Below are 13,886 nucleotides of genomic sequence, written 5' to 3'. Positions count from 1 at the left end.
TGGTTACATGTTAAACTTCCAAACCCTCCCGGTTACACCACACTTAGTATGCAAAAGAGAACAAAACATGCATTCCCAACATTTATGCCTAGAGATCAACAACCTCCTGCAGCAACACTGCATACAAGAACTACCTGTATCTCATCACCACACAGGTTTCTGTTCCCCATACTTCCTCATTCCAAAGAAATCAGGAGGATTCCGACCTATGCTGGATCTCAGGGCACTCAACAAGCACCTGAAGATGGAGAAGTTCAAAATGACTTCTCTCAAATCTATCCTGCCCTTCATCCAATCCAAGTGCCGGCGCACGATCCCCCAGCCCAGCCGCCTCTGGCCCCGCCCTGCCCCCGGATGCCCATTTTTTTCAAGCCCCTGGACTTAAACGCGTCCCGGGGCTTTATGCGCGCCACTGGGCCCCCTTTGCGCTAAATCCTTTGAAAATCTGCCCCTTTATAAATATGATTTTACTATTAAGTTTTATATTTCTCAATTTTATTTAATGTTTTATGAAGAATGGTTAGTTTTGTTTTCCATTGTTGCTTTGCGTATAGAGGATGGCTTGTTGTGGGTTCCAGTTCATTTCTTCTCACTACATTTCTATTGATACTTTCTGGACTCTCTTCTGTAGTTGGTCAGGGTCTGTCTGTATTCTGCATATGTGACTGAGGTGAGCAATTGTGTTGGCATGCAGTTTCTGTGTAGGGATCTGTAGCAGTCTGTCTTGTTCTATTTTCCCAATAGGAGGAGTATTTGGTTTTCTAGAGCCTGGTGTAATATTTGCAGTGATTCATTTTCATAGATATGGTTGCCACTGTTTGAGTACTTACTATATTGTAATGGTAATTACGTTTATTCATGGCTTTCTGAGGTGCCATTATAAATTCCAGAGGAGTTTCAAGTTTCTTTTTTTACAGTGTTTTCTGGTTGGCACCACAACAGTACATGTAAACATAATGTATATGTTTTGATATTTTGCCTCAGAAGACTGTACTTGTAAATGTTCATTTTCATGTAAAATGTGTTATAAGTGCATAATTACAGTGCATTTTGTGTGGCTATAGAGGGTGTGGAAGTGTGGGGGTGGTGTGTGCGCAAGTCTGTAAGGTTTCCCTAGGGTATGTAATACATTTCCCTTGACCATGCATTTGTGGAGGAGTGGATGGGTGTCAGTTTTTTAAAATATAGATTTCTGGGGGGAGCTGGACTTTATTTGACCAGACTGAGACAGAGACTGAATGAATCAGGTGGGGGCAGCACAGTAATTGTTTGCACAGGGCAGCTACAAAGCTAGCACCAGCCCTATTTACACAAGGTCACGAGGAGTTGCATTGGGATTTGAACCCTGGTCTTGCTGGTTCATAGTTTGTCGCTTTAACCACTAGGCTGTGGGTAAACTCAACTGGGTAAACATAATATCAAGACTTCGCTGGGTAAATGTAACAAGCTAAATATATCTCGCTTATGATCAAAAATGAGAAAAGAGATTTTTCCTGCTACACTTAAAATTAATCTCTTAAAGTGACCATCATAAAGCACTGGGTCCACCTGACAGTTTGTATTTTTAACCCAAAATTTTGTACATAAAACAGTGTAATCAGTCACTCAGAGATATAGTGTGCAGGATTTAAGTCCAACAGTGCTAACACCATCCAATATTTTTAGAAGAAGTTCACTTATCTTGTGAATATAGGATTCTTGAACACGCAAAGTGTTGAAGATGAAAACTGATTCATCAAAGAGTCCCATTTGAAACAGATACTAAAAAATTGCTGTATGCTTCAATCTTTAAAACGCCCGACACTGCAACGTTTCGGAGAAGTACCGTATTTCCACGACAATAACCCGCCCACGTATATAACCCGCCCACACACATAACCCGCAGGTTTTCAAGATTTATGAAAAAAAGTTTTAATATACCCCGCCTCCTCATATAACCCGCAATTCAAAAAAAAAATAAATTTTTAAATACCTGTCGGAGGGCCGCGTGGGTCCAGGCGGGCGGCGGGAGCCGGGTGGTCGCGTGTTAAATCTAGGCCGCGGGCGGGTGGGCGCTTGTTCCAGGCGGCGGCGGCGGGGGCGGGTGGACGCGCGTTAGTTCGAGACGGCCGGCGGGTGGTCGCGTGTTAAATCTAGGCCGGGTCGCACAGGCGCGCATTCATTCACTGCCGGTGGGGGCAGCCCCCACCGGCAGTGAATGAATGCGCGCCGAAAGCAGCTTGTTCCAGGCGGCGGTGGCGGGTGGACGCGCGTTAGTTCGAGGCGGGTGGTCGCGTGTTAAATCTAGGCCGGGTCGCTCAAGGCAATCTAGGCCGGGTCGCTCAAGGCAGTCACATGCCGTGACGTCACGGCATGTGACTGCCTTGAGCATCGAATCGCAGGGGTCGCATTCATTCATCCAGGCGGAGGAGCCGGCTGCTTTCGCCGCTACTGCCTTGAGCGCCGAAAGCAGCCGGCAGCGGCAGCTGAAAGCAGCCGGCTCCTCCGCCTGGATGAATGAATTCATTCACTGCCGGTGGGGGCTGCCCCAGCCCCCACCGGCAGTGAATGAATGCGACCCCTGCGATTCGATGCTCAAGGCAGTCACATGCCGTGACGTCACGGCATGTGACTGCCTTGAGCGACCCGGCCTAGATTGCCTTGAGCGACCCGGCCTAGATTTAACACGCGACCACCCGCCTCGAACTAACGCGCGTCCACCCGCCACCGCCGCCTGGAACAAGCTGCTTTCGGCGCGCATTCATTCACTGCCGGTGGGGGCTGCCCCCACCGGCAGTGAATGAATGCGCGCCTGTGCGACCCGGCCTAGATTTAACACGCGACCACCCGCCGGCCGTCTCGAACTAACGCGCGTCCACCCGCCCCCGCCGCCGCCGCCTGGAACAAGCGCCCACCCGCCTGCGGCCTAGATTTAACACGCGACCAATCAGGAAGCGGCCGGGCGCAGGGATAGGACGGACTCCTCTCAGCTGCAGCCTATTCAGAGTCGGGAAACTTTATTGGTTGTAAAATTTTTTCTGGATAACCCGCCCACGTTTATACCCCGCGGGGGGCATGCGGGGTAGGTAAAAACGCACATTACCCGCGGGTTATATGCGTGGAAATACGGTACTCCTTCAGGGATTATTACCACCAATAAACAACTCCTCGAACATGCTGATTCCTAAAAAATAACGTAATATCTCTTTCAAAAATTTAACTCCAAACAATGGCTACCTTTAAGAAAACTCATTAATGTGGCGCACACTTGTTAGGAATGACATTGCTCACTTACGTCCTTGTATCCTGCACTCAGAACTACCATAACGATGCTACTGTGTTGACAACCTTCTTAGCGTGTGATTATTGCACTGTGGGTGATGCCATTTTAAACCAGAAGCCGGCGAAAACCAGATGTCAATTAGAAAACCGGAAATACGATTCAAAAATATTCGTAGTGGAATACCCAACCAAAGTTATTACTCCAATGTGTACCAGTCAGTCTTTTCATTTAACCCATGTGGTTCCACTGTATTTAATTTATGAATCTAAAAATTCTCCCAAAATTTGAGTCTAGCATCTTGATCACGCCCCCCCCCAGAGGAATGGTGGAATATGTTCCAGTATGATCCACCTGAACTCATTGAAGGAATGACCTTTCAATATATAATGAGATTTATTTTATTTATTTATTTAAGGTTTTTATATACCGGCAATCATGAGAACATATCTTGATGGTTTACATAGAACAGGAGTGCAGTAAATACATCAAACTGGAACAGTGGTGCCCGAAGGTGCAGTTACATTTAACAAGGGTAGTAAAACTGGGATGAGGAGGAAGAGAGAGATAAATTAGTAACGATTAAACAATATACAGCTTAAATACTATGTACAGAAGGATGGTTGAGGGCAGCCTGCATGGGAAGGAAATAGTGAGGACATTAGAGTGTGTCCGGGAAGGCTTGCTTGAATATCCAAGTCTTAAGAGATACAATTAGAGCTTTTTGAACTTATGTAAAAACCCGGCTACGATGTTCTCTCAAGTGCTTCTTAATCATGTGATGTTCGTCCAACATAAAGTTTCTGACAGGGGCACTTTAGCGCATAAACCACATAATTGGAATCACAATTCATATTGTACTTATGGGTTATCATGTAACCTGTGTTGGGGTCTTGCCAAGAGGTCCCCGCAAAAGTTAAATCACAGAAATCACATTTGGAACATATTGGGTGTCTTGCAAGGGTGATCGATAGTTGTGAAATGTCCATCAACGCAACTCGGATAATATGTTGTTTGATGTTTGAACCTCTAGAATATACAAACTTCGGTGGAGTACAAAAAAATCTCATGTATACTTAAAACATGCCTATTTTGTTTAATGATCTTCTTAATTGTGTTAGTTAAATTTGTGTGCTTTAGAACACAAATTAATGCTCCTAATACAGATTTAGCTTTGTATTGAAGTAGTTGATCCAGTCTGAAAACTGTGCCCTAGTGAATGCTTTCTTGATGACCTTTTTCGAATATCCTCTATTACCCAGCCGAATTGACAATTCTGATGACTGACTGTAAAAATCCTTCTCGCAGGACAAGCAGGATGGTAGTCCTCACATATGGGTGACATCATCAGGATGGAGCCCAATCACGGAAAACTTCTGTCAAAGTTTCCAAAACTTTGACTGGCCCCTACTGGGCATGCACAGCATGGCACCAACCCTGCAGCCAGCAGGGGTCCCCCTTCAGTCTTCTTTTTTCCGCACAGCAGTAGCCTCGCGGTAAAGGAGCTCTGAAGAGCTTCCTGACAGGAATTTTCCTCACGGAATTACTAAAAGTTAAATTGCCCCATAGGAGTCCCTTCTCTAACTTTTCTCAGTCCGCAGTACTCCGGTAAGTTTTTACCCGTTTCCCGTCGATTACCGTCGAGTTTGGCCCTTGTGGCCTACTGGTCATCGACCGTACCGCGGCTCGATTTTTTTCTATGGCCATGGTGTCGGGGTTTCGTCGGTGCCCGAACTGTACCCGCACCATGTCTATCACAGACCCCCCTAAAGTCTGTGTAATGTGTTTAGGACGTGAGCATGATGTCTTGACCTGCACCAAATGTGTCCTAATGACACCGAAGGGTCGCAAGGCCAGACTGGAAAAGATGGAACTTCTCTTCCGTGCTCAAACCCCAACTCCGTCCATTGCATCGATGTCGTTAGAACTGTCACAGTCACCTTCGCACCAGCATCGACCGGTGACCGGCCGGCATCGACGACCTTTTGGCCATCGACACATTCTACTCCCCCTCAGGATCGAGGGGATCGCAGGGAGAACCATCGACACCGTAAGACTCGGACTATCGAGGGAGCGATGGCGATGTTTCTCCCTGCGATTCCCCCTGCGACCGGGTCACCGAGGCAACCCTCACTCGATCGGGGATCGGGAGCCGCGACTCCGCCTTTAACGGTGGTCCCTCCGGCTATGCCCCTGCCTCCTCCTTTTGTTCCGGAGCCGGGGCTGCTTGCTCCAGGTCTCCGAGAAAAACTGGACCAGATTGTTCAGGAGGCCATGACAAGGCGATGCAGCGTCTTCAGGTTCCTCCGGCACCGCCTGTGGAACCAATCATCGACCCGATTTCGGATGAAAATCGACCCTATCCAGGATGGAAGCGCTTATGGCCGCTTTTCCACTGATGGATCCCGGGTCTCTGATGGCGCCGATGCCCTCCCCACTGACAGCATCATCGGGAGGAGAAACACCGTTCCGCATCCCTCCATTGGGAGTTCTGCCTCAGCAATCGATGCCAATACGTCCCTTGCCACCGACCCATCCATCGGTGCCGATACATCCGTCGGAGCCACCGAGTCATCCATCGATGTCCTCGATGCCTGCACCCGGTGCCTTCGATGCCATCATCGGTGCCTCCGATAATTCCTCTGATTCCTTCGGAACCTAGACTGGGACCTTCAGGTATCCAACCACCCTGTCCCCCTCTAGTTCCTAGAGGGACGGGTGCTGATCCTTATGATACCTGGGCTGATGATACCCCAACAGACACAGATGATTTACCTTCACCACCTTCACCCACTGAGAGTAGGAAGCATTCTCCTCCAGAGCACCTTTCCTTTATAAACTTTGTGAAGGAAATGTCTGAATTGGTTCCCTTCCAATTACAGATGGAACAGGATGACTGGCACCAGATGATGGAGTTGCTCCAATTCCTGGATGCCCCCAATGTAATCACCTCTATTCCCATCCATCAGGTCCTTCTCAGTCTCCTCAAGAAGAACTGGGAACATCCTGGATCAATTGCTCCAGTACACAGGAAAGCTGACACTACCTATTTGGTGCAGTCAGCCCCAGGTTTTCAAGCCCCTGCTTGATCACCACTCAGTCGTGGTAGAGTCTGCACAAAAGAGAGCAAAGAGGTCAAAGCCTCACTCGTCTGTTCCTCCTGGAAAGGAACAGAAGTTCCTAGATAACATTGGTCGCTGAGTATTCCAAGGGGCCATGCTCATCTCCCGAATTGCCGCCTATCAGCTTTATATGACCCAATATAACAGGGTCATTTTTAAGCAGATACAGGACTTCTCAGACTCCCTGCCTCAGTAATTTCAAGAACAATTACAAACCCTAGTAAACAAGGGGTTTGAGGCAGGCAAGCATGAGATTAGAACATCTTATTACATTTTTGACACATCTACCAGAGTGTCTGCAGCTGCTATTTCGGCGAGACGGTGGGCCTGGCTCAAGTCTTCTGACCTTCGCCCAGAAGTACAAGACCGGTTATCCGACCTGCCTTGTGTTGGAGATAATCTGTTTGGCAAACAGATTCAACGGACGGTGGCAGAATTAAAGGACCATCATGAGACCCTAAGACAGCTCTCATGCCTTCTGACTTCTCCTCAAAACAGCTCTTCAGAAAGGACTCTAAGAAGTCATTCTTCCGCCCGAAGAAGTCTTTCCTGCCACCAACAAGATCCCATGCCACGAGACCTTATCAAAAACTGCATTCTCATCAAGCCCGTAAACAAAAACCACAAGCAGCTCCTCAACCAGGACCTGCTTCAGGTTTTTGACTTCCACCTCGAGAGCAGCAACCAGATTCCTCTGTCGCACATACCAGTGGGAGGTCGATTGTGCCACTTCCACAACATGTGGCAGTCAATCACATCCGACCAATGGGTATTGGTAATCATTGCTCAGGGTTACTGTCTGAACTTTCTTGCCCTGCCACCGGACTCCCCACCTCTACAGATGTGGAGAACATCCGAACACTCCATTCTTCTGGATCAAGAGGTTTCCCTCCTCCTTCAGGCAAGAGCAATAGAACGTGGTCCATACTCTCAGCAAGGCCTAGGGTTCTATTCCCAGTACTTCCTAATCCCCAAAAAATCGTGAGGTGTCCGTCCTATTCTGGACCTACGGGCCCTCAACAAGTACCTCCAGCGAGAACAGTTCAAGATGGTCACCTTGGGATCGCTTCTACCTCTTCTACATAGAGGAGACTGGCTCTGCTCTCTGGACCTCCAGGACGCATACACACATATTGCGATAAGTACCGCCACATTTATTCGCATAGTCTTATTTACTCATCTTGCTACTCTATTACATTAATTGGCTGAAATGTAAATATTGCTCTGTTCTTTCTCTCCCCTCTTCCAGTTCCGTTAATTTTTCCCTGTTTTATTGTAACTTTCTCACATCCTTTTTCTGATTCCCTGTATTTAAAAGTTCAAGGTTCTTATTGAGAATATTGTTTATTACGCTACGTTATGCTTTTCACACTTTGTTAATTGTAAACCGGGTTGATGTGATGCCTGTCATGAAACTCGGTATAACAAAAACAATAAATAAATAAATAAATAAATAAATAAGTCCAGCTCATCGCAAGTACCTGAGGTTCCTAGTAGGACCCAAGCACTATCAGTACCGAGTGCTTCCATTCGGCCTAGTGTCTGCACCACGAGTCTTTACAAAATGCCTCGTAGTCGTCGCAGCCTTCCTCAGGACACAAGGTGTTCACGTCTACCCCTATCTGGACGACTGGTTAATCAGGGCTCCCACTCAGCAAGCTGCTCTGTCATCCCTCAATCTAACCTTACACACTCTAATTTCGTTAGGATTTCTCGTCAATTACGACAAATCCTACTTAGTCCCATCTCAAACCTTGTCATTCATTGGGGCAGACTTGGACACCTTACAGGCAAAAGCTTTCCTGCCTCGACAATGAGAACTGACTCTTGTATCTCTTGCTCACCAGCTGCAGTCTCAGCACTCTGCGACTGCACACCAATTTCTCGTCCTCCTGGGACACATGGCGTCCTCAATCCATGTCACACCAATGGCCCGCTTGGCCATGAGACTCATGCACTGGACTCTGAGGTCTCAATGGACTCAAGCTATTCAGCCTCTGTTGGCCATGCCACCGACTCAAGCTATTCAGCCTCTGTTGGCCACGCCACCGACTCACTCCGTCTGTCTCTTGCCTGGTGGAAAAATCAGACCAATCTCCTCCAGGGATTGCCCTTCCAGGTTCCAAATCCTCAAATCATTCTCACCACTGACGCTTCCAACCTCAGGTGGAGATCTGCAGACACAAGGCTCTTGGTCTTCAGAGGAAGCCAAACACCAAATAAATTTCCTGGAACTTCCAGCAATCAGATATGCTGTCAGGGCTTTTCAGGATCGCCTATCAAATTAGGTCATCCTGATTAAGACGGACAACCAGGTGGCCAAGTGGTACATCAACAAGCAGGGAGGTATGGGCTCCTTCCTTCTGTGTCAGGAAGCTGCACAGATTTGGGCGGAAGCTCTCTCCCATTCGATGTACCTCAAGGCCACCTACTTACCGGGAGTGGACAATGTGCTGGCAAACAAGCTGAGTCGCGTCTTTCAACCGCACGAGAGGTCTCTCAACCCCTCAGTAGCGAACTCCATTTTTCAACAATGGGGATATCCTCGAATAGACCTCTTTGCATCCCCACAAAACCGCAAAGTGGAAAACACTTGCTCTCTCATTCACAGCAAACTCTCTCGACCCAGAGACACATTCTCCCTCTCGTGGACAACCGGTCTGCTCTATGCATTCCCTCCAATTCCTCTTCTCTCAAAGACTCTCGTGAAGTTACGTCAGGACAAGGGAACCATGATCCTGATAGCACCTCACTGGCCACACCAAGTGTGGTTCCCAATACTTCCGGATCTCTCCATTCGCAGGCACATTCCCTTGAGAAACGACCCGCTTCTGATCACGCAGAACGACGGGAGCCTACGCCATCCCAATCTTCACGCCTTATCCCTGACGGCATGGATATTGAAAGGTTAATCCTTCAACCACTTAACCTTTCTGAACCAGTTTCCCGTGTCTTGATTGCTTCACGGAAGCCTTCCACAAGAAAATCTTACTCTTACAAATGGAAAAGGTTCACGTCATGGTGCTCTTCTCAGTCCCTTGACCCCCTTTCCTGTCCAATCCTGAAGTTTCTGGACTATCTCTGGCATCTATCTGAGTCAGATCTAAAGAATTCTTCCATCAGAATGCATGTCAGTGCGGTAGCCGCCTTCCATAAAGGTGTCGGGGATGTCCCTATATCAGTACAACCCCTTGTAACAGGCTTTTTGAAGGGCTTGCTCCATATCAAGCCTCCACTACGTCCTCCGGCCCCTTCTTGGGACCTTAACCTGGTTTTGGGTCGGCTCATGAAACCACCGTTCGAGCCTCTTCACTCCTGTGACCTTCGATATCTCACATGGAAAGTGATTTTCCTTTTGGCAATCACTTCCGCTCGCAGAGTTAGTGAATTACAGGCTCTAGTTACCTATCCGCCTTACACTAAACTCCTGCAGGACCGGGCGGTACTCCGCACTCACCCTAAATTCTTACCTAAGGTAGTTTCGGATTTTCATCTTAATCAATCCATCATACTACCTACCTTTTTTCCCAGGCCCCATACCAATCCAGGAGAACAGGCTCTGCATACCCTTGACTGTAAACTGTCTCTAGCATTCTACCTAGACCGTACAGCTGCTCACAGGGAAAGCACTCAATTGTTTGTCTCTTTCCACCCTAACAAATTGGGGAAGCCTGTGGGTAAGCAGACTCTCTCCTCCTGGTTGGCGGACTGCATATCCTTCTGCTATCAGCAAGCGGGCATTCCATTTCAAGACCGTGTTAGAGCACACTCGGTAAGGGCCATGGCGACTTCAGTAGCACACCTATGATCGGTGCCGCTTCTGACATTTGCAGGGCTGCTACCTGGAGTTCTCTCCACACCTTTGCAGCCCACTATTTCTTGGACAAAGCTGGAAGACAAGATTCCATCTTCGGCCAGTCTGTCCTTCGTAATCTCTTTGCAACGTGACGTACCAACACCCACCTTCCCGGTGGGGTTCAGGATGCCCTCTACCAAATCTGCCCCATTTGTTGTGCCTATTGCACTTCTTTGGGTACATTTGGTGCATGTCCGGACATCCTCAGCTCGGTACTCACCCATATGTGAGGACTTACCATCCTGCTTGTCCTGTGAGAAAGCAAATGTTGCTTACCTGTAACAGGTGTTCTCACAGGACAGCAGGATGTTAGTCCTCACGAAACCCGCCCGCCGCTCCGCAGTGTTGGGTTTGTAACATTTTGTTATTTTATTTTTCGGCACTGCCTGTAGCTTTCAAATAAGACTGAAGGGGGACCCCTGCTGGCTGCAGGGTTGGTGCCATGCTGGGCATGCCCAGTAGGGGCCAGTCAGAGTTCTGGAAACTTTGACAGAAGTTTTCCGTGATTGGGCTCCATCCTGATGATGTCACCCATATGTGAGGTCTAACATCCTGCTATTTCAGAGCATATTCCTGCGTAATCGAAAAAACTGGCCTACTGGAAGGCCATCTTTAAACGGGCACAGGTGATAACTTTCAAACCTCAATAGATTGTTCAGATCAGTCGATTTTCAAAATAAAGTAGTTTGGATCCTACTATCAGTTTTCTTAATCAAGATGTCCAGAAATGCCAATTGGTTGTGATCATACATAAGAGAAAATTTCAAGTTCTTGTCCACTCGATTTAACCACAAATGAAATGCTATGAGCTGTTCTTCTGTATGTGTCCAAACAAAAAATATATCGTCAATATACCTTGACCATACACGTACATATTTAAAAAAAGTCAGAGGTATAAACAGCTAATTCTTCAAACTTGATCACAAATAGGTTTGCTATATCCGGTGCCAATAGAGAGCCCATGGCTACTCTGTGGATTTGCAGATAATATTCTTTATCAAAGGTGAAAAAATTGTGAAAAAGAACTAACTCTGTTAACTCGATAAAGAAACTAGAGGGGATCCATTGAGGTCTCTCTTTCCAAGATAAAGTTTCCTTCACAATCGTAAATGTTGTCTGCTGAGGAACATTCATATATAATGATTCCACATCTAAACTAAAAAGAAATGAGTCAGTAGGCAATGCATCCAAAGATGATAATTTCCTAAGCATGTGAGAAGTATCTTGAATATATGATGTCGCTTCCCGAACAAATGGTTGTAGAAATATATCAACAAATTTAGTCAAAGGTTCTAAAATAGAACCATTAGCAGACACAATAGGCCTGCATTCATGAGTTTTCTTAATAGTGGCCATTGTTTGGAGTTAAATTTTTGAAAGAGATATTACGTTAGTTTTTAGGATTGAAAAGACTGTGCGGAATCAGGATGTTGGTGGTAATAATCCCTGAAGAAGAAGTACTTCTCCGAAATGCTGCAGTGTTGGGCTTTTAAAAGATTGAAGCATTCAGCAATGTTTGAGTATCTGTTTCAACTGGGAATGTGCACCCCCTTGCGCGCGCCGACCCCGGATTTTATAAGATACATGCGGCTACGTACTTTTGTTCGCGCCTGGTGCGCGAACAAAAGTACGCGCGTGCGTAGATTTATAAAATCTACCCCATGGTATTTATGTGCTAATATGAAGTTGAAATCCAGGAGTACCCATGCTCTGCCCATTTTTTAGAACTTTTCATTTGTGTGGCCAGCGGGAGATAAGCGCGTACTTGGGCAGCTTTTAAAATCTGCTCAGTGCGTGCCAGTCCAGCATATTTGCACATCCCTTAATTGATGCGCACTTCAAGCTTTTAAAATTCACCTTTAAAGGGCAATATACATTGCTGCTTTTGCTAATAGATTACTGAAATGCAGTATATTTGGGGTTGCTACATTGATGATTAAATTACAAGTGATACAAAATGCAGCAGCCAGAATAGTGTTGGGAAAATCTAGATTCGACCAGTCAACTGTTATTAAAATAGTTTTGTTGGCAGCCAATGCAATGATGAATATTTAAGTGTTTACTGCCATCTTTTAAAATTTTGAGAGGGGTAGGACCACCGCAAGTTAGAACATGTCTGAGTTGGCAGCGTTTTATTTGTCCATTTTATGTTCTGTTATTTATGAATGTGCTTTGTAAACCGTCCCGAACTTTGGAGAGCGCAGTATATTAGAAACTTTATATAAATAAATAAATGGTCCCAAAAAACAAACTGGAAGCCGATCCAATTTAGCTGTGTAGCGACCATGAAGAACAAGATCAGTGTATAGTAAAAGACCTTTATTCTCAAATACTGTGAGAATAAAGGTCTTTTACTATACACTGATCTTATAAATAAATAAATGGAATTTAAGATCTAATTCCCTTTTGATTCAACTACCTTCGGCTTGAGCTTTTTAACACGTTAGATTGTAGAATCAGGTATTTTTGGCTGCAATTTCACAGTTGTAGAATGATTTACATTCAGAATTACGTGAGGAGAGTGATCTGTCAAAATTTCAAAAAAAGTTGAAAACTTGGCTGATATTAGAAGATTACTCATTGATGACTTGGATATGTAGGTGCAGCTTTTAGTTATATGACCCTTAGTGGTCGGTGTTCGTTAAAGTGCAGTATGCAGATACCATGCCATGTTTGTTTAGTGTGTGGTTTTGGTTTATAGTTTTGTTTATATGTTTCATGTATTGTAATTTATTTTATGGTTTTTAATTTGTACATCACTTTAAGTGAGTAAGTATAATCTGGAAAGTGATTCATATATATTTTATAAATAAAGCAATGCTTCGCTTTTGGAGAGTGAGTTTGTTCCTGTGAGAGAACACAGACAGCAAGACTGCAGTGTCGAAGTTATAACCAGCTAAAATACTATGAAATTGATAAACCAAATTATTGTTGTAAATCATCAAAGGACTTTAGCGTGTTATGTTTACTTAAACGAGTAAGTGTCCAAATGCCTTTTTCATACCACAATCTCCAACTCAACATTTTCTTGTTTATCTTCAAATTATTATTATACCAAACAGGCATTTTAACTGAAGTAAACCATAAACCATCCATAGCCTTATTAAGATACTTGAAAGCATCCAGGATTGCTTAAAACCCTAAATGATTCTCCAATATTGAACATTTCTTTTTTTTTAATGTCATATTGTAATTTTACAGTTTGAAAACCTTGCAAGTTTATTGAAGCTCCCTGGCAAAAAGACATTTAACAATATGGATAAAGACTTTTTAGAAAAGAGAAAAAAGGATCTAAATACATATTTACAGGTGAGTCGCTGTACAACATTCTCCTTTCAACCTTTTCACTTCCATGTTGTTTGCAAACTATTATTGATGTGTACCTAAGGTAAACTAAATTTAATTTTGTAAATACTTTTTCAGGACAAAGGCTTGCTTTTGATGCAAACCTATTGTGATTCTTTTGTAATACTGTTCCATAATCCCTTTGTAATTGGAGCAAATGTGTGGAACTACAGCAGTTTTTCCAGTAGTAAGGATTATGGGTAGCTTGAAATTGCAGGCAAATAAATTAATCCACCACTAAAGCTCTAATTTTTTTTTATTTCAGAAAATGAAATTTATGGCAGGATGCCGTAATGTTTAGATA

At 45.1% G+C, this 13,886-nt stretch overlaps 1 protein-coding gene across 5 annotated transcripts in view; it reads left to right on the top strand.

The window, feature by feature from the left end:
- The window catches only part of SNX13 (sorting nexin 13), a 447,782-nt gene that overhangs the window by 334,272 nt on the left and 99,624 nt on the right, over window positions 1–13,886 (top strand). For all 5 annotated transcript variants that reach the window (XR_003854521.1, XM_029589038.1, XM_029589035.1 and 2 more), the window contains one exon: window positions 13,439–13,546. Coding sequence is in view for 4 of the 5 variants with exons in the window: in XM_029589038.1 (XP_029444898.1) it covers window positions 13,439–13,546 (108 nt within the window). In the remaining variant the exon portion in view is untranslated. The remainder of the gene's footprint in view (window positions 1–13,438; window positions 13,547–13,886) is intronic.

Source organism: Rhinatrema bivittatum, chromosome 2 (assembly GCF_901001135.1).
Source record: "Rhinatrema bivittatum chromosome 2, aRhiBiv1.1, whole genome shotgun sequence".
Taxonomy (NCBI): domain Eukaryota; kingdom Metazoa; phylum Chordata; class Amphibia; order Gymnophiona; family Rhinatrematidae; genus Rhinatrema; species Rhinatrema bivittatum.
This window is presented reverse-complemented; position numbering and strand designations above follow the sequence as displayed.